Raw genomic sequence first — 27,546 nt, forward strand, 5'->3', positions numbered from 1 at the left:
CTTCCTGTCTTCCTCTTTATTTTTGTCTCTGAGAGTTTCGGAAAGACAAACTCACCTCAGCCACATCACAACTGCCTGTAAGACTGAGCAATGTCGAAATTTCAGATTAGGAAAAGGTTTTTGTAATTCCAAGTGAAGTTTCACAAAGTGGGAATATGTTGGTGATGTGTTGCTTCCAAACATGTAGTAATAACAGTAAAACGTCTCCGCAGAGCCCACACTGCTCTGTGCAGTCTGTCCCTGGCCCTGGCCCCGGTGGACCACACTGTGATGGAGGAGGTGAAGATGGACTCAATGATGCCGTGTGGAACTTTTAATAATAATAATACATTTTATTTATATAGCGCTTTTCAAGATACTCAAAGTCGCTTCACAAGTGAGTTCCAGAGGGTGGGGGCAGCGTTGGAGAAGGCTCTGTCCCCCCAAGTTCGGAGCTTGGTCCTACAGGGCAGGGACAGGAGGTTGGAGCTGGAGGAGTGGAGGAGGCGAGATGGAGTGTGGAGGTGGAGCAGGTCTGTGAGGTAAGGAGAGATTTGAATGTCAGGAGAAGGATTTTGAAGTGGATGCGCTGATGGATGGGGAGCCAGTGGAGCTTGTGGAGGACAGGAGTGATGTGGGTGTGGGTGAGGAGCCAGGCAGTGGAGTTCTGAATGTACTGTCGTCTGTTGAGGGTTTTGGATGGTGTACCGTAGAGGACGCTATTGCAGTAGTCGATTCTGGATGTGATGAATACGTGGATGAGAGTTTCAGCGGCAGAGAAGGTGAGTGATGGGCGGAGACGGGCTATGTTTTTGAGGTGAAAGAATGCAGTCCGGGTTATGTGCTTGACGTGGGGTTCAAATGAGAGAGTGGGGTGGAGGAGCACACCGAGGTTGCGGATGAGTGAGGATGGAGAGAGTGTGGTGTTGTCAAAGTGGAGGGTGAAGTGTTGTGAGGATTTGGTGATGTTGTGTGGACCGATGATGATGAAGTCTGTTTTGTCGCTGTTTAGTTTGAGGAACTTGTGATTCATCCAGTTTTTGATGTCTGTTAGGCAGTGGGTGAGAGTAGAGTGGATTGTGGGGTTGATGGATGTTGTGGAGATGTAAAGTTTGATGTCGTCAGCGTAGCAGTGAAAGCGGAGACCGTGACGACGAATGATGTTGACGAGGGGGAGGATGTAGAGAATGAAGAGGAGAGGACCAAGCACCGAACCTTGGGGGACTCCCTGCTGCAGGGGCCTATGGAAGAGGAGCAATGGTTGAAGTGGATGAACTGTTGCCGGTTTGTGAGGTAGGACTGGAGCCAGAGGAGAGCAGAGCCGGTGATGTTGAGTGAGTTTTTGAGGCGGGACAGGAGGATGGAGTGGCTGATTGTGTCCAAGGCTGCAGTGAGGTCCAAGAGGATGAGGATGGAGAGGTGGCCGGAGTCGGAGGAGAGGAGGAGGTCATTCGTGACTTTGAGCAGAGCTGTTTCGGTGCTGTGTTTGGGACGGAAGCCGGACTGGAAGGGTTCATAGAAACTGTTGGAGGTGAGGTGGGTTTGGAGTTGGGCTCCGACGACACGTTCGAGGATTTTAGACAGAAAGGGAAGGTTGGATATGGGACGGAAATTTGCACAGTTATCAGGGTCAAGGTTGGGTTTTTTGAGGATGGGGGTGATAGCAGCCAGCTTGAGAGACTGTGGGACAGAACCGGAGGAGAGGGAGGAGTTTATGATTTGGGTGCTCAGTGGAGAGAGTGCAGGAAGACAGGCTTTGATAAGAGGAGAGGGAATGGGATCCAGGGAGCATGTGGAAGTTTTAATGCCGGAAAAATGTTTTGGCAGGTGAACAGGGGAAATGGGTGTGAAGTGAGAGAGCTGTTGATGGGATGGAGGAGGATCAGGTGGAGCAGTGTGGGAGGAGGAGAGGTCTATTGAACTGTAAATGGAATCTATTTTGGACTGAAAGAAGGATTGAAATTGATTGCATTTGTCAGTGGTGAAGGACGATGAGGTGTTGTAGTTGGGTTTTGGGAGTGTGTTTGTTGTGGAAAAGAGAGCTTTGGTGTTATTGGAGCCAGAGTGGATGAGGTTGGAGTAATATTTGGACCGGGCGGAGTTTAGTGTGTCTTTGTATTGCTGTATGTAGTCTGTGTAGATTTGGAGATGGACAGTTAAACCAGATTTCTTGTACAGTCTCTCACACTGGCGCTTACGGGACTTCATTTGATGGAGCTCAGGGGTGTACCACGGGGCAGTATGGGTGTCATGATCCACACCGTCTGTTCCGCGTTTTACCTCCTGTACTGCTCCATCCCTCCCTCACCTGCCGGAGCTGGGCTGAGCTCCTGGCTCCTCCTGCGCGCACCTGCAGCTCATCAGCGCAATTACCTCCACCTGCTGCGGAGCATAAGAGGAGCTGGGACCAGACACTTGGCGCGAGATCGTCTGCGTTTCTTCACCCTGTTCTGTGCCGTTGTTCCTTCGTTCCTTCTTTCCTGCATACCTGCACTGCTTCATCCTGTTCATGGCCAGAGTGTCCGCATGTCTACATTCCTGCTCCCGCTCGCTCCTGCTCCTGCCTCCGCACCCCAGCTCCGGTACAGTCCAGCCTTTGTCTTCACCTCCTTGTCTCGTCCTGGACTCCGGCTTGCTCCACGTCTCCCGCTCCGGCCCCGGTACTGTTCAACTCCTGGTCTTCACCCTCTTGTCTCATCCTGGACTCTGGCTCACACCTCGCTCCCAGTTCCTTGCTGGGTTAATGAACTTTTGTTAATTATTTCACAATCTGTAAAATAAACACTGTAAATCTGCCCCGAGTCTGCACTCTTTGGTCCGCTCCACACACCGTTACGACAATGGGTGAAGGAGACGGTTTTAGTTTTGGTGGGGGCCAGTTTATCAAGACAGGAGGAGAGGGTGTTGTTATAATGAGTGACAAGTTCAGAAGGGTTTTCAGACAGAGGGGGAGGGGAGGTAGCCAGTTTGGAGGAGAGAAGAACAGAAAGAGCTGGAGTGTCAATGGATTTTAGATTTCTGAAAGTTATTGTACGTTTTGCTTTATGGGCTGTGAGGGGGATTTGTATGTTGAAGGTTATGGCTGGAGAGATTGTTTATTGTGGGACCAGTGGAGCAAACCAGATCAAGAATGTGACCGTGAGTGTGCGTGGGGAAATTGACATAATGAGTGATGTTGAAGCATTGAAGAGGGTCCATGAATTCAGCAGCGGGTTTGGAGATGACATTGTCAATGTGGAAATTATAGTTATAGACTTAATAATTATAATTATAGACTTAATAATTATTAAGTCACCAAGCAGAAGGATGGAGGATGATATGGCACTTAATTGAGTCAGAAAGTCTGTGAGGTCTGGAAGGAATGAGGGGTTGGGCTTCAGGGGGCGGTAAATAACAGCAGTTTTAAGTGGAGATGGACTGGACAGTTTGAAAGCAGTATTTTCACTGTGTAGAACCTTGGCTTTCCTCAGATGCTGCATGAAGTACATCCTCTGTTGGGTTTTGTGGATGATGGAGCTGATGGAGGCTCCAACTTGAGGCCCTTACAACATTTAGTTACATTTATAATAATAATAATAATAATAATACATTTTATTTGTTAGGCGCCTTTCAAGGCTCTCAAGGTCGCCGTACACATATACACACATACACAATACAAATAGAACAATGTAAAATGATTAAAAATACATTTAAAAACAAATATAGATTAAAAGACAGAGCAGTTATGGTCAGAGAGGTCAGGATGAGAAGGCCTTTCTAAACAGATAAGTTTTTAGTTTAGATTTGAATACTGTCTTAAAGTTACATCTGGCCCTTTGAGAGCAACCATTTTGTTGATGTGGCCCTCTGTGAAAATAAGTTTGAAGCCCCTGATATAGAGTTGAACCATGTAGTTGGAGCGTGAGAGGGAAGCATGAAAAAAGGTTGTACATTTTGGGGATTATAAACATTTTTACTGCAGTGAGAGAGTGGGAGGTTCATAAATGGTAGGAGTCTGTCTGTTCTTGCTTTAGAGGGTAGAGGGTGTAGTAGAGGTTGAACAGCTCTGACAACCTGGAGGTAGGTGAAGTAGGTGAGGTGTGAGATGCATATGGGGACTGGGGGTGGATTGGCTGTCACATATAATTTAGTGAGTATTTTCAGTTTATTGAGTAGTCAGAGATTTGTCAGAATGATTTGATGAGGTTAATGGTTTCATCCAGGGATGTTTGTCGATTTTGTAGAAATAGAAGAATCTCATCTGCATAGAGGCTTATTTTTTGGTGGGTGTTGTGTGTCTCAGTGCTGGAAATGAGATTATTCTGTCGTATAGTAGCAGAAAGTGGTTTAATGAATAGAGTAAACAGATATGGAGTGAGTGGGCATCCCTGTCTGGTTTCCTGGTGCATAGTAATTTTTGGTGAAGTTAGTTCATTAGTATTTACAGTGGCTGTTGGTGAAGTATATAGAATTTTAACCCAATCAATGAATGACCCCTGAACCCGGTATTGGACCCCGGAAGTAAAGGATGCCATCAGGCTGAAAAAGGAGTCCTATCAGGCCTGTTGGCTGTGGGACTCCTGAGGCAGCTGATAAGTACAGATGGACCAAGCATGGTTTTAACCACACTGTAAAGCAACACTGTAACTTTCTGTTGGTGGCATGTCTTCTGCATTGTTCCATTGAGATAGATAGTGCAGATAGGTTTAATGCTGTACTGTGGTATATTATAGCCAAAAACACAACAGTTTCATGGAGATGAAGAGGTACGAGTCAGGTTTATTGAGAGTCAAGCATGCTCAGAGAAACTTTTTTTTTTTTTACTTAAAAATTTACACTTTGGGGCCTTAAATCATGGTACACAGAACTGTTTCTTTTAAGTAAAACACCGTACTTCGGTTCATCTTCACCGCTTGTAACTGAAGGTCCTAGAAAAGGAGAAAAAGAGAAAAGTTTCATTGTTTTTACACTGAATTTTAATCTTATGTTACATTTTTTAGGGTTTTATATTTTCTGTTTTATATCAGTTAGTTCTTCAAGAACACAGGTCATTTACTTGTTCCTCAGGTGAATAAAGTCTTCTGTGCATTGCCACAACACAGATGTTTGTCCAGCCCATGTTGTGCAGATTCATAATCAAATATCACAGGGAAACAGACAGTGAACCTGATCTCCATTTAAATAACATGTCTGTGTAATTCCTCAGTCGTCCAGGTGTGATCCATAGTAAAAGAAAAATTCAGTTCTGTAACTAGATAAAAAGTTGTAGAAGTGAAGACGTTCAGAACTGAAGTGAAGTGTGCACCAGAATTTGATGCTTTGATAATAACACAGCTGGTTTGTCTGAAAAGCTTCAGAGAATTTTCAGACAGTTTGAAATTCCAGTCTAATTCAAACTCACAAACACTAAGACAGAAACTGGTTCAGCCAAAGGACAAAACCCCAAACCACAAACAAAACAATGTGTCTCCTCCATTCAGTGAAGTGAAGAGTGAAGTGAGAGACACTGGAGACACTAAACAGTCACTGCATAAGAGAATGAACCAACACTGAGAGAGCAGCTCAGGACACCAGTCTGCTGTGCATCTACATCTCTGTCTTTTACTATGGATCAGACCTGGACGACTGAGGGATTACACAGACATAGGATAAACATGTAAATCCCCGTCTTTATGTACAGTTCTCGTTCCGTGGGAACGCACCAGTGGGCAGTGCTAGCAGCTCATTCTGGATGTTTTTCATGGTTTATAAATGACTTCTCATTCATACAGATATTTTAGTCTTTTGTATTTACCTTTGTGGTCTATAAAACTAACAGACACAGACACAGCAGTGGTTAATTTTGTATAAGCATTGAGAGATACCTTTTAGGTCTTGTGTGTTCATGTTGACGTTGACCACAGAATAAATAGATCTGGGCTGCTCAGGCTCTGTGGCTGTAATAAAAAAAATAAATAAAAAAACACATATAAACACATTGGTTTTAAATTTAGGTTGCAGTATCACGCTTCTTAACTTCACAAACATAAATTATACTTAAAGAGGAAGTGGTTTTTTAACAGCCCTGCAGAGACATTTCAAAACATTTTCCGTCTAAATATGTCACAGTTATTATATTACACAGAGTGAAAGTTATGAGACCAGCACATGAGGCCATTTTGTGCACTGACTGTGTAAAGGCGCACTGTGAAACTTTTCCGGTATGCAGATATCGTTGCTTTGTCTAAAATGTTCTTCAGTGTCGCGTTAAACTTGTTCAGCTCAATGGAGACGACACTGTTCACAATAAGAATCCATGTTTTCAAGAGTCTTTAAGCTCTAGAAACATTTGTACTGGAATAAACACAAGATGAATGCAGTACTGCGGAACATTCTAGGCAAAATGGAGTAAAATAGACTTTATTTTGAATGGTGAAAAGTGCTTGAAAGAAACCCAGGACTAGATAAAAGTGTCATGTGGCAGTGAGTTCTATCACCCACTTTAGAGCCAACGATTTTAAACAGTTTGAAACTATTCTGTTCTAATAATCTTTTCTTACCTGGACGTCTGGAGTCTGGACCAGAACTGTTTGTACCTGTGGTTAAATAAAAATAGTTTTAGAAAACTATGTGTTTGTCAAAGTCAAATGTTTGTTACCTTTGCAGTTTTTACAGATGATCATCAAAACTATCAGCAGCAAAGGCAGAACGACTAGAACAGAGACCAACAGAGCCCAAATAGACCCTGTTTCACCTGAAGAATCATGGACAGACGTGACGGAGCTATTCACTGAAGAAAAAGAAAAAAAGGTTTATGTAAATCTAAGAACATGGACTTGTACCACCTCAGAGCCTATTTCTGTGTTTCAGACGACGTCACAACCTTCTATAGTTCTGATAATATTTAATACAAATGGGGGCAGGTAAGATTAATATTGATAAAACACAGATTTTTGTTGTAATTTTGTGAATTTTTGGGTCTTGTCAATAACAGAAACGATCAGGCTCAGCTTATCTTTTGAATATTTCATAGGGCAGTACAATATAATCAATAGTAAAACTGACTCCTCCCCCCTCATGTGGGTATGACATCATCACATACTAGAATCTGAAAACCATCAACAGGTTGTGTTCACTTGACATCCCAACGTTTGAGAATCCGTAAACTTTAAAACTGAGCTGGAGACAGCTGAGGATTGTCAGGTGGATTTTGCTGTGTAAGTGTCAGATTTGCAGATGTTTGACCTGGTTTATGTTTAATGTCTCTGTAATTACTGGGCCTGTCCACATGAAACAAAAACTGACAGTTCAACATATTCTCTGTCAGCACAAATAAGCAAAAGTGAAATTATGTCACAGCTTCAGAAAGTGGTGCCATTATTGAACTCCAGAGATGTGATATTTTGTTATTTAACTTCATGATATGACATTAATATTACAGATTCATGGAGCCAGTCCCAAACAAACAATGACAATCTGAGATTATGACAGAACAACATTCAAGATGGAGAATCTCTCACCTCTCACAGCCAACCACTGCTCCTCAGACTCTCTGTCCTCTGAGGTTTGGCACTTGTAAACTCCTTCGTCCGTTTTGGAAACTTTGTTCAGAATCAACTTTCCAGAGGAACTGTTCCCGATCATTTCATCGTCTTTGTAGAAAAAGGACATGTATTTTGCAGCAGCCATTTTGTCTCTACAGAACAGAGTCACGTTCTCTCCCTCCATCACAGGCTGATCAGGACACTCCAAGAGCACAGCTGGATAAAACAACCACACTTTTAAATATTAAATGTGTTCAAATATTAGAACATTATCAGGACTCACCTTTAACTTGGAGCCAGTTTTCTTTTGAAAACTTCTTTTCAGATATGTTACATTTATAAAGCCCCTGATCGGACAGTGAGATGTTGTAGAGGGTCAACTCTCCAGATGAACTTGTGTCCACACGGACGCCATCTTTGTAGAAGTCAAACTTTGTGGAGGGTTTTAGGTTTGGGTTTTTAAGGCAACGAAGAGTAACATTATCTCCAACCATCACCGGACGAACTGGACTCTTCAGGATTACATTTGCTTTAAGGTAAAAAAATATGTCAGTACGATATACAGCTGGAGAAAATATCAACGATAAATGATAATACTGAGGCCTTTATGTCACTGACACAATGACCCTGAAGCAGGACTATTCCTCCAAAAAAACTATTTCATTTGTACAATATTTTAATGAACATGAGCTGTAATAAATAAATGAAACACTTAATGAGACATGAGTTTTTTGGGGGTTTTTTTCAAACAACAATAAAAAAATTCCCCAACTAGTACAAAGAAAAAGTACCATCAAAAAGCAAAAGGCCAACGAGAGGAAGATGGAGGTGAAACTCCAACAGAACAACACCAGAGGTTTGGAAGAGGCTGAAGTCCATTTCTGGTTCAATCTGCTCAATTTACTGATAAATAATTTCCATCCCATCTGTCCTGTGTCTACACCTCCCTGACGACCAGTCCACACCTGAGCACAGCCCCCTCAGACGACTGTTCATCAGCCCATCACCTCTGCTCCCACAACTGCCCCCAACAGAGGAGTCCAGCCCAGTGACTTTAGTTACATTGACATTTAACTGTACAACAACTCACCTCATGTAATAGACAACCCCACGACATGTCAGTCACCACTTCATCTGTGCACTGTGTCCATACTCACCTCTTGTATAAAGCCTGGATATATTTTGTATTTACTAGTTTTTCTTATACTTATATAATTGTATAATTGTGCCTTTTTGACACCAGCCTGTTTTTTTAGTCTCAGTCAGTCTTTTTTGCTAATTATTTTGAATTTATTTTTACCATTCATAATTTTGCCCTTGTTTATATTATAGTGTAATGTGTGAGATACTGTGTTCAAATACTTTTAATTCTGTATCTAAAATGTCCTGTAGTGAGAACTATTACAATTGTATGTGTTTCTATAAAACAGATGCAATGCAAAAGTCACGTACCTGAGACTGTGATCTGGACGCTCTCACTTCTCCTTCTGTTCTCGCTCTCACACCAGTATTCTCCAGAATCGCCCGGGTACACCATTGGAATGTGACACATTACAGAAGTTAAACCTTCTTTGTTACAAGAAGTTTTTTGGTTTCCTTTCCCTTTTCTCCGCAGCACCCTCCATTTGATCAGGTCATTGAAAAATCCCTCACATGTCACAGTGAGATTGGAGTATTCTAAGAGCTGCAGTTGTGACGGGACAATATGAGGGAAAGTACGCTCTGTGGAAGAACAGTCACATCTAAGGTTAAATTTTGTGTGAAGGAAATCCAAACTCTGCAAAATGTATATATGTCTGTTGTATTACTATTTTTAGATAGAAACAATGAAAAACCTATGACAGAGTATAAGGGTCACTTTAAAAAGAAATTATATATATATATAAACATAGCATTTTGATGTTTAGGCCATAATTTCACGGAAATAAAGTCTGACTCAAAGTAAAGCTGCAATTTTTTCCAGATTTAGGGACAAGAGCATTTTGCCACCACAGCCACAGTGCAAAAGAATGGCCCTTATTTGAGTTAAAAGATTAAATAAAAACCTACGAACGATAGATGTAGAACTTTATATTGCTGATGTTTTAAACATAAATGACTCTCTGTGTGTAGCTGAGCGCTCCTGGACCGGACTCTGACAGGTGGAGGAGCCTTTGTGTGAACTTCACCAAATCATGTTTACACACTAAACTGTGACCATTTGCAGACAGAAACAGGACAGTGCAGTGCACGAGACTCCATAAGCCCATAACAAGGAGCTGAAGTTATCTACTGTGAGCACATCTTTAAAGGATTGTGTGGATATGGCCTGTGTTTTATGTTTGGTATTTGTTTTGTGTGATTTGCATGTTTTCTCCTGATTGTCTGCTCTTGTTGCATGTTGTGATTTTGCACTGTTTTGATTGGATGACTTTTGGGCGTGGCCCCACCCTTTTGGCCAAACACAAGGGGAAGGACATCGATGCTGTGCACATGTTCCAAATTAACAGCAGGTGTGGACCTTAAAGAGGGCCCGATAAATGGACTGTGGGCTCAGTAGCACGGGGACAGGGGAACGAGATACGGGGCTGAAGCGCGGACGAGGGCAGCCTGAGCATAGACGTTTGGGTGGGTCTCGTAACGTGCCAACCATACCCACCACTGGCAGTTGTCCTGTCCCCCCCTTAGGAGCAGCCCAGCGGTTTCGGTCCATAGGAGCCAGGGTCGCAACCTGGAGCGACGCAGTGCGACGGCTGGAGGAGGCATGGGACCGGAGGACAGATTGGTTCTGCTGCGGCGTGTATAACTACTATTGGACGGCTTTATCGCCGTCCAGCGCAGGTCTGCACAGCGGTGTTGCCTGGAGGAGCCGGGAGAAGGGGATCCCACCGCCATCGTGAACGCCTGGGTTACAGATATTTGACTTTTCCTCCATGGACATTTTTATAGAAAGCGTTTTATTGTCTTGTAATAAATGTTTAGTTATTGCACTTGTGGTTTTTAATTCACTGCTCACCCCTGTGACCTACCTGTAATGTAGAATGGAGCCCTGGACTCCTTAACTCTAGGTGGCGTTGCTGATTTAAATTGGAAATGGCACAATTGAAGTTTTAACTTTAACCGTCTGGGCCATAGGGTGACACTTTAAAGTGCCCATGTTTAGAAACGTAGAGAAGTTAAGTGGAGTATGTGTATGTGCTGAGACTCCTCCACCTGTCTGCAGCTCGGAGCACAGACTGTGTCCTGCCCAATGAGCCCCACAGCTGAGTTCTTTGTGAGTTTGAGTCTTACCTGATGTTTGTGAAAGGCCGTAGTGAACAGTCAACATCAGCACCAGCACATTCATCACTGAATATAGAGACACATATGTTTCACAGATCTTAAGGCTTCATTCATATTTTAAAAGACTTGATAAAAGATAAATTGTTGTAGACTTACTCAGAGAGATGGAGGAAGCTGTCAGGTCCATGTCGTCTCACTTTCTGCTCAACATGAGATGTGTCTCTATCATATGTGAGGCTTCCTCTTCCTGTCTTCCTCTTTATTTTTGACACAGAGTTTCGGAAAGACAAACTCACCTCAGCCACATCACAACTGCTTGTCAGTTGCAATTGCAATGTCCATATTTCAGATTCAGAAAAGCATTTTTTTGTAATTCCAAGTGAACTTTCACAAAGTGGGAATATGTTGGTGATGTGTTGCTTCCAAACACGTAGTAATAACAGTAAAGCAGAGCCCACACTGCTCTGTGCAGTCTGTCCCTGGCACTGGCCCCGGTGGACCACACTGTGATGGAGGAGATGAAGATGGACTCAATGATGCCGTGTGGAACTTTTCACTGTGTAGAACCTTGGCTTTCCTCAGCTGCTGCATGAAGTACATCCTCTGTTGGGTTTTGTGGATGATGGAGCTGATGGAGGCTCCAACTTGAGGCCCTGAGTGATGGTGGTGTGGAGGAAGTGGGAGGAGTCTATGGTGGTGACGGGTTTAAGCCATTACTGTGTTTCAGACGACATCACAGCATTCATGAAGTTGTTAATTAAAGGAGATGGCCATGTAACATCACATTGAGTAATACTGATTTAATACAGTTATACAGATTTTGGTGTTGGGTCACTATTATGATCAGGTTTAATGTTTGTCAAATACATAAAGTGCTGTGAGACATGTCAACAACACAGATACCAAAAAGAGCTACTCCTCACACAGCAACGGCCAGACATGGAGAAAGGCCGGAGTCGACTTAATTCACTTGGCAAAAAGTGATGGTGGATTATTTTTCAAACTATCTGGAAGTTGCTTTCTGACCAACAGAACTGCAAAACAAATGGTCAAGCACCGCAAAACTATTTTATCAAGACACAGAGTCCAAGTCACAGTGCTGAGGGATAATGGACCACAGCCAAGGTTTCAAGGACCTTAATGAAAAATATGGTTTTGAACAAAACATCTAACCCTCTGTGCTCACAATCAGCACAGAATCTCAAAAGACTCTTGAAAAAAGAAACTGAAACACACAGTGATCCATACTTGACTCTGTTCAATTACTGAACTTCACAGCTGGAAAATCTCCAGCAGAACGTCTGATGAGGAGGGAACTGAGGACACATCTGCCTTCAACGTCACACTGTGGTTTAACAAAAAGAGAAACGACACCATCCAAAACAAAACAGGCAAAGTCAAGGACACAACAAAAACACTGAACAACCAAGTCCACCAGCACCAGAGGACACGGTACGAGACAGACGTGATGGAAAATCGGACCTGTTGCTATGGTAATCTCTTTTTTAAATCATTATTAATATTGTTTAATTAACAATAACATCACTACAGGCTTAAACATCCACATTTACAGCCTCTGCACGTGCCATTTCTGCATTATACAAATGTAAGAATAAATGAATAAACACAAGGTTCCACTTTACATTTTAAATTCTGTAGTTAGTGCTTTTGTTTTCAAGACTTTTGGACGTGTGGAATAAGTGAAAGAGTTTATTTAAGACTTACAAAAGGGATTCAAATATGACAAATGTGTGTTTCTGGCTAGAAAATGTACAACAGTGGACGCGATACTTTGATAGGATGAGAATTAGGTTCAACACATATTTTTTTGCAGCAATATATTTTTCATAGACAGCACAAAGTACACGTTTGGCAGTAAGTTGTACATTTGTATCACGCTTTCTATTCACAAACAAAAAAAATGTCATTCCAAATATTATTTTCTGTGAGCAGCCGCAAAACACATGGATGACTGTTTCTTCAATGCCATGACAGAAAGAACAAACGCGTTAATAACATTTTTCAACAAAGAAAACTCATTTTAAATAGTTGACTTAAATATATTTCTCTTTATGCAGTGGATATTTCTTTAAAATCACTGTTTTTAATATGATTGGCTAAAATTGTCATAGGTAATGGGAGTAAAAAGGCAGAAATTGTGCCGCCCTGGTGTGTCCCGTGTTTTAGATTAAAGTATTACGTTGTTCTATGGGGTAGTTTTGTAGAAGTGTTCCCAAAAGTGCAAATAGATGTTTTAAAATGCTCCCAAAACTCAAATATTTCAAGAGTTTCAAACTAAAATTTGTGTTCTACATGAGCATCGTCTGATAAGTGAACAGCAACACTACTTAAACACTATTTACATAAAATGAAGAAGTAAGTGTTCAAATAAAAATGTAAATTCTGATAGTACGTCACACATGGAGTTCCTCAGGGATCTGTACTGGGACCCAGATTATTTCTAAAATACATTAACGAGATTATCTGTAAAATTTTAAATAATCTACAAATTTTAAAGTGAATTTGCAACTCTGAAGAAACGTAAAAAATCTATACATTTGAATAAAAATACGTTATTACACATGATTTTAAATGGTGCCACATCAAAGTGAGTAGTATAGAGACTGAAAGGGCGCATTCGACAAAATTCTTGGGAATAAATACAGACGATAAGATGAATTACATTATACATTATAACTGCACATAAATAAACTTAAGACAAACATATATTTAAAAAAAATGATTATGTAAAATGAAAACTATTATACAACTCTCTCATCTTTCCATATTGTATCTATTGTGTGGATATTAATTCAATTTTCTTACTTAAAAAAAGCTATTCGAATTTTCAACTATGCAGATTACTACGCCCCGACAAATGCTCTTTTTATAAAATTAAATGCATTTTAATAACATCATCTTGTTGATTTTCATTCTGCACTTGTGATGTTTAAGGCCCATTTTAATACGCTCCCTCAATTTGTGTGTCTGCTTTTGTGTATTTGTGTATAAATAGGTTTTCTTTGCGACATTCATGGGAGATGAGTTGTTGTTTTTTTCTGTAAATAGATTTTCTTCCATCTTGTGTGCTACATGTTCAGACATTTAGGAAAAATAAGTGTCAAACTTCAGCCTAAACCCTTTGGTCTGTAGAATAACTGAAGTGTGATGTGTTATTTTTGTGTTATTTTTGTGATTTTCATGGGTCATGTAATGTGATTAAGGATTATTCTAATGACCGAAAAAAAATAAACTGACAAAAAATTATTAAATGCGTTTTGGAAATAAAAAAATAGAATGAAATAAGATCAGAATAATCTAAGAAGGATGAGTCTTATATTATCAGTGACACCTTGGAGAGATGTGTGTGATCAATGATTAATGTGTCATTCATAAAGACACTGTGATTGTCACTAAGACAAAAAACAAAAACAAAAAAAAAAGATATGAGATGTACTGATAACATGTGTAATACGTCCACCATTCCAGTAGGTGGTGCTGTTGCTTATTTCTTATTGTAGTGAAGTGCTGAATAAATGTTGACACTAGTGATGAGACTTTTGACTCATTTATATGATTCAAATCTTTTGCATCTGTTCTTTTCAAAAAGCCGTTGAAAAGACTCTGGCTCTTTTACTGTTTATTTATATGAAAAAAGCCAAAGTGAGAACTCATTTTAACAACATTTTCCTCACCTGAGCAACGTCAGAGGGACTGAAACGTCGTAAGAATAAAAGTGAATTAAGAATGAGACAGTGTGCGGGAGTTTCCTTAAACTTTCAGACAAAGTTCTTCTCCTCCGTCGGGTGTGGAGTCTGCACAGAAACCAGGACTAATGTGCATTAAATCTGCAGATAGAGTTCAAGTTTGTAGAGCCAGAGCTGCTCGACTAAGGGACAGAGAGGGACCAACCTCAGCCAGGCACCGGGTCATCCAGCATGACGAGGGAAGGGAGGGTCCAGGTCCACAGAACAGGATCAGAGCACAGGAGGCGATCTACGGTCCAGTCATCACCGGGCGGTCAGCGGGAGGGCATCTGAGACAGCTGCACTCTCCAGAGGGGACAGGGAACGACATGGGAATAGCAATGAACGAACTCCAGGTGAACTGAACAGGTTACCACACTTCCCCCAGCATAGCATTTGATTTTATTTAATAGGTTTTCTTCTTCCCAATCCTTTTCACTCATCAATAAGAAAAATTAAAAAAAAAAAAGTGAAATGTGCATTAAGTGTACTGAATATATGTATACAGACTTGTTGTGTTCATTATCTGCTCGAAAATAAATAAATAAAGTTAAACCACAATTAAATAGAAGCCTAAAAGTTTCATTACTAAAAACCTTTTAAATGGAGTTAGTCTGATTAACAGAGATTCAGGAGCAGGAGCACGGCTCAGTCTCGCCCTGTTCTTCTCCAGCGAACCACAGCTCAACTCAACCACAGCTCAAATTACCCAGAAACCCTTTTTATACAAGCCTAAACCCAAAAACGGTCTGTCTCCACTCTCTCTTGACCCCTGCCTCTTCCAGCTCATGTCTCTTGTTTAGTCTGAAGACGTCACCATCTCGACTAACCACCTGAGGAAGAGCCTCCATCCCGAGTCTCCGCTCAGCCTCCACATTTATCCAGACCATCAATAAACATCTTTATCTCGTGCCGCTGCTGTGGCGTGGTCCTTGCTAGTGAAATAAATATTGGCTCTGTGCTTTTCAGGATCTTTACAGTTCACTATAGCACGTGCAGAGTGACACCTCTTACTTTCATTTCCAGTGGTTGATCTTTGACGTCTTTCGACAGTGGCCTCGCCTGAGTCGCTAAACATAGTTGAAACACTATATAAAAAGACACGTACGCTTTTTTTTTCTCACTGTCTGACATGAAATCAGACTAATCAGACTGTTTTTGGTCAATTCAGATTACCATCATTATCTCTAAATGCATCATGAGAGAAGGGTTTTTTAGACAATTTAGTGCTGACTGGGGTCGGACCACAGAGCACTTTATGTGTGAAAACGACCTGAATGTCACAATTTAAACGTGTAACTTTGTTTGCACTGATATAATTGTTGTTGAGCCGGTCTGTCAGTCCGAAACATAAATCAGTCAGAACCAAAAATAAACAAGGAGGAAGTTGCACCTACGACAGAGGTGCATCTCGCTTTGAGCAGAGCGCAAGACGACATGGCCGAGACAGCTTCCTCCATTTCTCTGAGTAAGTCTACAGAGACAGTCTTTTAAAATATGTCCTTTCTATCTGTGAAACCTATAAATAATCTGTAAATGTCTCTATATTCAGTGATGAATGTGCTGGTGCTGATGTTGACTGTTCACTACGGCCTTTCACAAACATCAGGTAAGACTCAAACTCACAAAGAACTGAGCCGCTCTGAATTTCCATGTCTGACGCTGTCTCTTCGTTCCTTAATGTTATTTACAGCTTTTTTTTTTTTTTTGTATTCTTCTTATTATTAACGTCATTTGAGATAAATGGCTCTTTTGTTGAAACACAAAGCCAATCTGCTGCGTGAAGGGTGTTCTCTATCGCCATCGTCCTCAGCGACAGTGGGGTCAGCCTCAGTGCTGGTTTGCCAGGGCTGGCCCACACCACCTCTGCTGTTTTTGTTCTCTGCTTTGTTCTTGTCATGTCCTCTGTTCTGTCACTGGCCAAAAAAAAAAAAAAGTTGCAAACAAAAAAAGGGTCTCAGACTCCAGAATCCAGTGTTGCATTAATTTTTCACCTGTTGCATTGATGATGGTCGAGTCTGACGCTGCAGCTTCTCCAGAACATCCCAAAGATTCTCACTGGGGTTAAGGTCTGGACTCTGTGGTGGACAATCCATGTGTGAAAATGACATCTCATGCTCCTGATCCACTGTGTCACAATTTGAGCCCGAGGAATCCTGGCATTGTCACCTCTGAATATGCCCGTGTCATTAGGGAATAAAAAAATCCATTGACGGAATAACCTGGTCATTCCGTATATTCAGGTGTCAGCTGACCTCATTCTGCTGAACCTCGACCGAACCAACTGCCGGAGACTCAGACCTATTTGCTTAGTTAAATCCAGGTGGTGACTCTGGTCGGACATTGTGTCCCTTGTTCAGTGTAATAATGCAGCGCTTTGTTTGCTCAAAAAGATGTGCCGATACCAAGGAACAGGAGGAGGTGCAGTCCTAACTTGGGACTTCCCCCTGCTGTATGCTGTCCTCAAAGAGTCGACAAACAAAGCAGAGTATGAGCTATCTGTACGAGCATATCAAACTGCAGCTCAAAGTGTGGCTGGCCCTGAGCCATGCCAGAGAGATCCGCGGAATATCATCTAGGCCTGGTCTGTACCTCAGCCAAACTGTGAGACTTTGAGATCACACTGAGAAGTTGTCCAGCTCAGTACAATGAGTTATATATGTCCTCCCCACAAAGGAATGAGTTTTAAAGTGAAACTGCCCGGCCTTTGTTTATAAGAAATTGCTGTCATCCCCTATTTTCACATTTTTAAGAAACATTTTTGTTCTTCCACAGAGCGTACGTTCCCTCGTATTGTCCCGTCCCAACTGCAGTTCTTGGAATACACCAGTCTCACTGTGACCTGTGAGGGATTTTTCAACGACATGATCAAATGGAGGGTGGTGTGGAGCGATTTGGCAGGAAACAGCAAAACTCCTTGTAACAACAATACTACAGTTTTTGGAACATGCTACATCGCAACACTCTTCCCGTCCGATTCTGGAGAATACTGGTGTGAGAGCGAAGACAAAAGAAGTAGTGAGAGAATCCCGATCACAGTCTCAGGTACATTTCTAGTGCATTGATGATTCTATGTTATGCTAAATTTTCTTTGGGATTTTTTTTTGCTTTCTCTTTGCTCTCTATGCTAACCAAAAGCACGACACTGGAAGGGACGGGTTTGAGTTGTGACACATGGAACGTAGGGTGGATGCCTGGAGGAACCTGAAGGCGTACTGTGGATGGATTGATGATTTTGGTGATCTTGAACGGGCCCAAGAAGCGAGGAGTTTACAGGAGTGTGTTTTTAGCTGGATATTTTTAGATGAAAGCCAAACTGACTGACCTGTCTGATATTGGGGAGTGGGAGTGCAGCGTCTATGGCCCCAGATTGGAGCAGGGCTGCCCTACTTCTTCCCCAGACCCTGCGGCAGCATTGAACCAGGTCCTTCTCCTCCGATGGGAATAGTGGAGGCCAGTTATCTAGAGCAGTGGTCCCCAACCTTTTTTGCACCACGGACCGGGACAATGTAGGTTTTATTTTCACGGACCGGCCTTCTACGCGTGGTAGATAAATATGGCAAAAATAAATTAAGTGCATAAAAAATACAACTCACCGCACCACTGCATCAGTGTGAGGTCTGCACTTGTTTTTTCTTTTCTTCTCTAAATCTTATCTTTTAATCTCAGGTGCTTAGTCTCCATGTGCCAAAGCAGTTTTGAAGGTTTCATTGCCTCATTTGCTTTTCTCGCATATTACACAGAGCAGACTCTGCACGTGAGTCACCTATAGCGACAAACCCATATTTTAAGTAGGACTCCTGGAGTTGTCTGTTAAATTTATCTTTCTTTTTCTTGGAGGTCATAGTCTCCTCTTCTGGCTCCTCAGTTGGCCTTTTCCCCTTTGTTAAAAAACTCTCCAAAGACTTTTGTTTTGGCTCATTTTCACTCGCTTGTGACTCTATTTTTGGGCGACGTGTCTGATGTGTTATATGTGATACGCCATCAAGGAATTCAAGAGCAGATAATAAACTTGCCACTCCATCAAATAGATTTCTGTGGCGATTTCATATCAGGATTTTCATTATATATCTACTGTTAAACCTTTCCTGCTTCGGTCCCTTGACCGTGGTTGGGGGACACAGGGGAGATCCGTCTTCTCCAGGGCCGAAGGGTCACTCTTCCTCCGGGGTTTAACTCCCTGTTCTTAACCTCCAAGTTGTTTGGAGTGTGGTGCGAGCTCAAACACCACCCCAGTCTGTTGCTCAGGAGTTGGTAGCTTTATTATCTGTACTGCACTGTAAAAACGCATCACTTCAGCTCTAACTCACACACTGTCTTTTTCCAAGTGCAACTGTAGACTCTCACACTCTCACACTCGTCGCTTCTCCGCGGGTTGAACCACACTATGCGCCACATGCACGCGCACGTCACCTCTCACTCACGCTCACGCACCACACTGAACTAAAGCACATAGGAGCGAGGCACACAACACTACGGACCAGCTTATTAGTGCGTCATGAGGGACGGGCGAAAGTTACATCGGAGAAGATGCGGTCGCTGATCAAATATTTACTGTTTTTGTGTGGCCCGGTAGCAAATGCGTGGTTGGGGACCACTGCTTTAGAGAAGCTTGAAAAGGGGATAGGCCAGTAGCAGAGCTCACCAAGGAATTGTGTGAGTATTCGATACATGGCAGGAAGGTGCTCCAGGCAGAAGGGTTAAAGGAAACCACACAGCACAGTGCTGTCTCCAGGTCCTGGTTAACATGCTCAGTTTGTCCATTGGTCCAGAGGTAAGACTTACTGATGCGCCCAGGCCCTCACAGAAAGATTGCCAAACTTGTGACGTGAACTGAGTCCTGCGGTCAGAAACTATATCCACTGGGTCAGGCTGGTTGTGTTGAGCCTCTCGGCCCATGTCTTCAGTCTCCCAGTGAACAGCAGCGACCCCACATGTAGGTGGGATGATGGGGTCCGGAGGGGTCAGAGTGTCCTCCTGGGAAAACTGGCGAGAAAGTGCATCAGACTTGACATTGCGAGATCCTGGACAATACATGAGAATGAAATTGAATCTACTGAAAAAGAGTGACCAACGGGCTTGTCGGGAATTCAAGTATTTAGCTGACTGTATGTAGCTAAATTCTTGTGATCAGTCTAAATCAAGAAGGGATGCCCTGCCCAGTCCAACCAGTGACACCATTCGTTCAGGGCAAGTTTAACTGCTACTAATTCTCTGTCTCTCACATCATCGTTACTCTGTGATGGTGTGAGGCGATGAGAGAAGAAGGTGCAGGGATATAACTGATTGTGTGGGTCAAACCTTAGAGAGAGGATGGAATATATTGCTCCATAGTCTCCCGTTCTGCCCGTTTTGTTGTAACGACTGACGGGGGGACCAAAGATACAGAACTCGGGGAACAGTTTAAGAGTTTTTATTGACAGATTGAAATGTGCAAATGAAGGTAGATGGATCAGACAGTTGAGAGTGGGGTTGCTCTGCAGTAGTCCTTGGGCAGATTCGGGGCAGCGGGGTCAGAGACGAGGTGACCAGTACCGTTCGACGTGAACTGGGTCAGAGGGTGTGAGGTTCGTACGGGTTGTGGAGAGCTGGGTCTGAGGCAGAGAAGCTGAGTGGGTCCAGGGAGCATGATCTGACAAGGAGCAAAAAACATCCATCTTAGAAAAAGGCAACAAATGCAAAAGAGATAGAGCCAAGCAGAGCTGCACCACAGTGGATACGCGGACGATCTGGCGCTGAGTGTCAGGTCCACAGTCCCTTTGTCCTCCTCAGGTGCTGCTTGATTAACGAGATGGGTTGCATGGGAGGAGCCAGAATCTGCTCCCAGCTCCAGGGTCTGTCCCAGAAAGGAGGGGGAAAACAGCACAAAAAAGGCAGGACAGACTGGGATCTTGACACAGACACATGTGAAAGTTTAAAGTGACTCTATGAAATAGTGCTTTCATGTCCTACCAAAAGCTAAATGCCACATATTACTATTTGCTTTATAGTGAATAATGTAATCCTGGAGAGTCCAGTTCGTCCGGTGATGGTTGGAGATAATGTTACTCTTCGTTGCATTAAAAATAAAAAAATAAAACCCTCCACAAAGTTTGACTTCTACAAAGATGGCATCCGTGTGGACACAAGTTCAACTGGAGAGTTGACCCTCTACAACATCTCACTGTCCGATCAGGGGCTCTATAAATGTAACATATTTGAAAATGAGTTTTCAACAGAAAACTGGCTCCAAGTTAAAGGTGAGTCCTGATAATGTTCTAATGTTTGAACACATTTAATATTTAAAAGTGTGATTGTTTTATCCAGCTGTGCTCTTGGAGTGTCCTGATCAGCCTGTGATGGAGGGAGAGAACGTGACTCTGTTCTGTAGAGACAAAATGGCTGCTGCAAACTACACGTCCTTTTTCTACAAAGACGATCAAATGATTTGGAACAGTTCCTCTGGAAAGTTGATTCTGAACAAAGTTTCCAAAACGGACGAAGGAGTTTACAAGTGTCAAACCTCAGAGGACAGAGAGTCTGAGGAGCAGTGGTTGGCTGTGAGAGGTGAGAGACATTTATTTATTTATTTTTTTCTGGTAACTTTAAATTGAATATGAAAGACCAATTGTGACAGTGTGACCTAAAGAAATTAATACAATCATATTCACACAAAATGGAAATAAATATACAATTAAAGCCGCACGAGGGAGTAAAAGCCCTCACCACCTCTTGCGACCGCAGGAGAAAATACCACCTCAGTTATGCTGCACTGCAAACATCCTGCCTTCCCCCAAAATCTCCATCTATATGTTACTACTCTGTTCATTCCAATGAAACTATTTCTGACAATGTCACACCAACAGTTGGAGATACAGGTATGTCCTCATTAGGCTTTTTTGTTGAGTATATTGTGGAGAATGTGTACCAAATTTCACAGTCTGTCACAAACACATTTTTCTCATTCCAGTTAACCATATCCATATATTTCTATGACAGATATTGGAGGTCACCATGACGACACAACTATAAAAAGAGGTAGTTCCTCATTGGTGTTTTTGTTCAATAAAAGGATGCCTGTGCTAAATTACAATTGTCTTTGACAAACTATATTTTATGGCCCCAAAGTTACAAGGGGCGCTGTAGAGCAGTTTTATATCATAGCTATACATCTTGTACATCGTTGAGTTGAGGTTGTCAATGAGCACAACTGTTTCTTGGGTCTGATTCAATTCGACATCACCTGTGACAAATACATACGTTTTTAGGCTTTTCAAAATGGCCACCGACCACACCCACATTTTATAATTAATCAAAAATCTAAACAATAATCTTTAATTGGACATGGATCTAGGTTATTTTGTCAAATTTTGCCTTATGGATTTGATGTCTTCTGTATTTATGTTAAGTGTAAAAAGAAGTAAACATAACGTCAAACGATGATTGAATGAGAGGGTGTGTCATGTAAATAAGATATATAGATATAATCTCTGGAGCTAATATGTAATGGTGTATTTCTTTCTCTTCAGGAGGGAACAGCTCCATCACTCCTGCACATGGTGTTTTGTCCTTGTCCCCTCTGACTGCACTAGTCGCTCTGCCGGTGCTGCTGTTTATTTTGGGGTTCATCTATAAAAAATACAAAGGTAACTTAAAGATTTTACTCCACATAAAAAAGTTTATTTGAAAAAAGGAAGAAAAAGGAGGGGTAAAAGTTTCAATAGGCAGAGAGCGGGAACTCTAGGACTAAATATGAAATTGGGTAAAAATTCCTCCTTCCTTCTCCTTCCTTCTTCTGGTCCTTAAAGCACTCAGTCCACAACTTGAAATGGAGCTGAGAGTGAGAGAGGAGAAGGGGCGGAGTCTGGAGTTATAAGGAACAGTGTGATTGGTCTAACTGCCATCAACATTTAAAACTTGTCAGAAACACCTGTAATCGGGGTAGTGTTTCATGATGTCACCAACTACTTGAAATTGCAGAGGTCAGTGAAAGTATCGCACAAATATACCTAGTTTGCTCTAAAATTGGCAAAAGAAAAGGTTTAGGTAAAGGTTTAGGTTTAGTTTACATGGCCTGGCAAAAAAAAAGTCGCCACCAAAAATAAAGGTCACACACGCTAATATTTGGTTGTTCCTTTAGCTTTGATTACATCACACATTCACTGTGGCATTGTTTCGATTTCGCTTTTGCGGTGTCACAAGATTTACTTCCATCCAGTGGGCTTGTCATCTTGGAATATGCCCATGTCATCGGGGAAGAATAAATCCACTGGTCATTCAGTGTATTCAGGTGTCAGCTGACCTCGTTCTGCTGAACCTAGACCGGACCAACTGCAGCCACCTGGGGTCGTTGTAGTTTGGCAAGGCAGTGTAGTTCTTAATAAGATCCACAATAAGGACTGAGGAGGTCCCTCATGCCGTAAGGAGAAGGAGCTATGTCCCTTTTGGTGGATCTGAATCGTCCTAATCAGTAATAATACTAATACAGCCTTGTCCCAATTTCAATTTTCTTTGGGTCTCAAAAAACAAACAAAAATGTTTCTCATGTTATTTTTATTTTAGATGAGCTAAATATAAACTTGTATTAAACATAAAACATAATATTTCAGTATTTTGGAGCATGACAGTAAAGTACTCTATTTGTGATGAGGCTTTAGCTTTTCAATATTTTATCAGTGAAAATAAGACTTGTGTTTTCTAAGGAGAACAGTGGCTGTGGGGAATCAGATGTCAAGCATTTGTTACTTTTTTAGACTTAGATGATTCTTTCATTGTGTTTAGACCAATGAGGTTTTCATAAAGTACATATTTGTTGTCCATTGCCACAACAAATATCTTTGTTGTGGCAATGGACAGAAGACTTTATTCACCTGAGGAACACGAGTAAATTGGAGAACTAACTGATAAAAAACTGAAAATATAAAACCCTAAAAAATGTAACATAAGATTAAAATGTATGTATTTATCTTTATTTAAACAGGGGAACCTAATGAGAGCAGCTCTCTTTTACATGGACGCCCTGTTTAAAATAAAATACAAACTTGTTGCAGTTCTAAAAGTTCCTGATCAGCAGAGGGAGCACTTTCACACAAAACATAATCATCTGCATATGAATGTATGAGGCTTTCTCTTAAATTGTAACCAATGGAATTCATAAAAATAGTAAAAAGTAGGGGGCCCAGAATTGAGCCTTGGTGCACTCCTTTACTTAAAGTTAGAAAATATGATTTAAACTTATTGCCTACTATTGCCTAGGTTTTATTTGAAAGATAATTTTGGAACAAATCACATGTAGCTTAGTCAAATTCAGCTCTATAAATAGAGCTACACAATCTTGTTTCTATCAAGGGCTGTTAAATGTCATTTAAAACCTTTGTGATTGCAGTGACAGTATTGTGCCCTTTTCTGAAACCTGATCATGTTGTAAAAACACTCAAACTTTTCTCTTTTTTCTCCTTCTCTAGGACCACCAGTTACAAACGGTGAAAATGAACCGAAGTATGCCATTTTATTTAAAAGAAACAGTTCTGTGTACCATGATTTAAACCCCAAAAGCCCAGTACTTTCTGTCAGTGGGCTTGACTCTCCACAAACCTGACTTGTACCTGCTTGTCTGTTTTGTTTTGTTTTGTTTATATCACAGTATGGCTCAAAACTGACCTGTTCAGACTGTCCTACCTCTGGTAAACAATCACACATCTTTTATCAATCATTTTTTTTGTCATGTTTTGTTGTATTTGTATGTTTTTTTTAATCTAATTTTATCTTGTTGTGGTGTTTTGAAAGTCACTTATAAATAAAATGCATTATTATTATTATTATTACTAAAACCTATGTCTGCTATCTATCTCCATGGAACTGTGTAGACGACATCCCACGAACAGAAAGTTACACAGTGTTGCTTTACAGTACAGTCCAAAGCAGAAAGAGATGTGATTTCTTGATTTGTACATTTCAGTGAACTTGTATCACATAAGAAAATATTCATATTTTGCAACGTAAAGACACATTTCTTGACAAACTAATGTGTTGTTATTTTCATTATTTTCTATTTCCTAATACAAATAAAAGGCATTAAACACTGTAAGACCAAATCTACACCATTTGTTCATTCATTAGTTAATTGTTAAATAGCTTTTCATGTCAGGATTGTACTGAAGAGAAAAACCGGTTGAAGAGTCACTGTGGTTTTGTGGTTGGGACACCTCTCTGCAAGATTCGCTAACTGTGACTATGAGCATCTTCGCCGTGTTTGCTGCGGTTTCACTCGTCTAAAACCTCGCTCTAAAACAGACGAAGAGCGCGTTTATCGTAGAGCCTCGTGTGTTATAAACGTCACCTTAAAAACAGCCCCACGTTCGAACAGCGTGCTCTCGCTCACCTCGGTCTTAAAACCTCAACGTAAAACATGAGCGATACTGTGCACAACTGACACGCTGATGATCTGACACTGAAATGTTTTATGATTCGATGCAGACAGAACCTCAAGATCTGCTCAAGCAACAAATACGTGAGTCGAGGCCTTGAATGGGTCAAATAATGAAGAAAATGTCTTCCACTCGGACACAAACGTAACAAACTACATGGCCTACGTTAATAGCACATGAAATATCAAACCTTATGCATGTCTTTGGCCAGATTATTAGTACGTCAAAGTCAAACTAGAACCACTTTTCCTTTCCTCTTTTGTAAAGGAAAAGGCTTGTGCTTAGCTGTAGCTGTGACATATCTAACACTGTCAATCTGAAACTCTGCAAACTATAAATAAACACGAGAAGAGGAAGTCTCACCTGAAGCCACTTCTTAGAAAAGTTTCTGCTATGGTCCTGTTTGCTATTTAACCCTATAGACTTTAAGTGGACGGAGGGAGTGTGACGTCACCCGTAGCATCAGGTTTTGACCACACGAAGTCTAGAAAGTTTAGCAAAAAGGTAGAATAGCTGGAGCAAATAGCAAAAGCCAACGTCTGGGAAAGAAGGCGTCTGATTGGTCTGTTATTAACGTTCATATCATGATTTATGGACAATGTAGTGAGTCGTGCCGAGTCGATGGAGGTAGGTTAGACGTGTCCATCTGTATGTCCACAGTCACAGTCTATGTTTAGTTTAAGACACAAAGAATAGTAATGATATTGGGATGTTTTCAAGTGGTTTTCTGTAATTTGGATGTGAAGTAAAATAACGGCGGAGTTTTACAGTGAGGAAAAATTTGCACTGATGCCGTAACGATTAAGAATTCAAAAGAAAATGTACAATCTTTTGAGTTCTCAACTTTGAATGTTGATCATTGAACTCTAAACGTTCTGTGTTGGGCTTTTCCAGGCTTTTCCATTTATGTTTATATCAGCTCATCTTCATGGAATCTCTGGGAATCGTCTGACTAGCCCGAGACGTCCAGTTTGATAACCACAGGATCTTGTTTTGCAGATTGACAGCTCGGTAAGGATGGTGGATTGTTTTTTATATAAGACTGTTGTGGTAAAGGAGCTGAGCCAAAAGCCGAAGTTTAATTTGGTGAAGTTTAGGACAAAGGAAACTGGGTCATGGCAGAACTATTAAGCTCTTTTCCCAAATTAAAATAGAAAACAAAATCTTGCATGGCAACCAAGCATTTCCATTACCAATGTTTTGTTTTAGAAACTAGAGTATGTTACATGTCATATCCAAAATACAGAATTCTCCATTAATAGCACTGTATTTTTATTACCAAAAAGAAAAATGAACATTAAACCTGATCATAATAGTGACCCAACACCAAAAACGTAATGTTACATGCCCCATCTCCATTAAATAACAACTTTATACAATGCAAATGCAGTAATGGCTTAAACCCGTCACCCCCATAGACTCCTCCCACTTCCTCCACACCACCATCACTCAGAGCCTCAAGTTGGAGCCTCCGTCAGCTCCATCACCCACAAAACCCAACAGAGGATGTACTTCATGCAGCAGCTGAGGAAAGCCAAGGTTCATCATTGAGTCCATCTTCACCTCCTCCATCACAGTGTGGTCCACCGGGGCCAGGGACACACTGCACAGAGCAGTGTGGGCTCTGCTGAGACACATTCCCAGTTTCTGAAAGTTAACTTGAAATTGTAAAACAGCTTTTCCGAATCTGAAATTTGGACAAATTTTGTGATGTGGCTGAGGTGAGTTTGTCTTTCCGAAACGCTCAGTGTCAAAAATAAAGAGGAAGACAGGAAGAGGAAGCCTCACCTACGACACAGACACATCTCATGTTGAGCAGAAAGTGAGACAACATGGACCTGACAGCTTCCTCCATCTCTCTGAGTAAGTCTACAACAATTTATCTTTTATCAAGTCTTTTAAAATATGAATGAAGCCTTAAGATCTGTGAAACATATGTGTCTCTATATTCAGTGATGAATGTGCTGGTGCTGATGTTGACTGTTCACTACGGCCTTTCACAAACATCAGGTAAGACTCAAACTCACAATGAACTCAGCTGTTTTTGGTTCTTTCTTTGTTGCTGCACTGCATTTCATTGTTTCTATCTAAAATAACTTAATTGAATATAGATTTGTGATCGATAGTAGAAACAGACATATATACAACTACATACATTTTGCAGAGTTTGGATTTCTTTTACACTAAATTTAACCTTAGATGTGACTGTTCTTCCACAGAGCGTACTTTCCCTCATATTGTCCCGTCACAACTGCAGCTCTTAGAATACTCCAATCTCACTGTGACATGTGAGGGATTTTTCAATGACCTGATCAAATGGAGGGTGCTGCGGAGAAAAGGGAAAGGAAACCAAAAAACTTCTTGTAACAAAGAAGGTTCAACTTCTGGAAGGTGCCACATTCCAATGGTGTACCCGGGCGATTCTGGAGAATACTGGTGTGAGAGCGAGGACAGAAGGAGAAGTGAGAGCGTCCAGATCACAGTCTCAGGTACGTGACTTTTGCATTGCATCTGTTTTATAGAAACATATACAATTGTAATAGTTCTCACTACAGGACATTTTAGACACAGTGTTATAAAACAATAAGTATAGTTATATAAAGGCTTAATAGTTTTTTGTTTTAAAAATCAAGTTTAGCCTAAGCCACATTT

General features: G+C 41.3%; 2 protein-coding genes across 2 annotated transcripts; one reads left to right on the top strand and one right to left on the bottom strand.

Moving 5' to 3' along the window:
- Positions 1-16: 16 nt before the first annotated feature.
- On the bottom strand, positions 17-10,959 carry LOC117386640 (uncharacterized). The gene is made up of 13 exons (XM_033984051.2): positions 10,899-10,959; positions 10,752-10,808; positions 8,934-9,203; positions 7,765-8,010; positions 7,458-7,697; positions 6,596-6,727; positions 6,498-6,533; positions 5,823-5,894; positions 4,795-4,886; positions 1,473-1,659; positions 1,262-1,364; positions 868-1,220; positions 17-75 (listed from the first exon to the last, which is right to left on the bottom strand). The coding sequence occupies exons 1-13, from the start codon at positions 10,927-10,929 to the stop codon at positions 17-19; spliced, it is 1,878 nt and encodes a 625-aa protein (XP_033839942.2). The 5' UTR covers positions 10,930-10,959.
- Positions 10,960-17,465: 6,506 nt separating this feature from the next.
- Positions 17,466-24,154, top strand: LOC129457132 (neural cell adhesion molecule 2-like). The gene is made up of 5 exons (XM_055229218.1): positions 17,466-17,533; positions 20,479-20,727; positions 20,795-21,034; positions 21,997-22,113; positions 24,111-24,154. Exons 2-5 carry the CDS (start codon positions 20,517-20,519, stop codon positions 24,152-24,154), a joined length of 612 nt encoding a protein of 203 aa, XP_055085193.1. The 5' UTR covers positions 17,466-17,533; positions 20,479-20,516.
- The last annotated feature ends 3,392 nt before the right edge of the window (positions 24,155-27,546 follow it).

Source organism: Periophthalmus magnuspinnatus, chromosome 18 (assembly GCF_009829125.3).
Source record: "Periophthalmus magnuspinnatus isolate fPerMag1 chromosome 18, fPerMag1.2.pri, whole genome shotgun sequence".
NCBI lineage: Eukaryota > Metazoa > Chordata > Actinopteri > Gobiiformes > Gobiidae > Periophthalmus > Periophthalmus magnuspinnatus.

What these genes read in the sequence shown, in the direction of transcription:
- LOC117386640 (XM_033984051.2), bottom strand. Translation starts at nt 10,929, where the DNA reads ATGGACCTGACAGCTTCCTCCATCTCTCTGA. An exon ending in TCCAGACTCCAGACGTCCAG is followed by an intron (nt 5,895 to 6,497) that starts GTAAGAAAAGAT and finishes TTTTTATTACAG; the next exon opens with CCACAGAGCCTGAGCAGCCC. An exon ending in ACCCTTCCAGTCCGGCTTCC is followed by an intron (nt 1,365 to 1,472) that starts GTCCCAAACACA and finishes ACCTCACTGCAG; the next exon opens with CCTTGGACACAATCAGCCAC.
- LOC129457132 (XM_055229218.1), top strand. Translation starts at nt 20,517, where the DNA reads ATGGTTGGAGATAATGTTACTCTTCGTTGCATTAAAAATAAAAAAATA. An exon ending in GCAGTGGTTGGCTGTGAGAG is followed by an intron (nt 21,035 to 21,996) that starts GTGAGAGACATT and finishes CTTTCTCTTCAG; the next exon opens with GAGGGAACAGCTCCATCACT. An exon ending in CATCTATAAAAAATACAAAG is followed by an intron (nt 22,114 to 24,110) that starts GTAACTTAAAGA and finishes TTTATATCACAG; the next exon opens with TATGGCTCAAAACTGACCTG.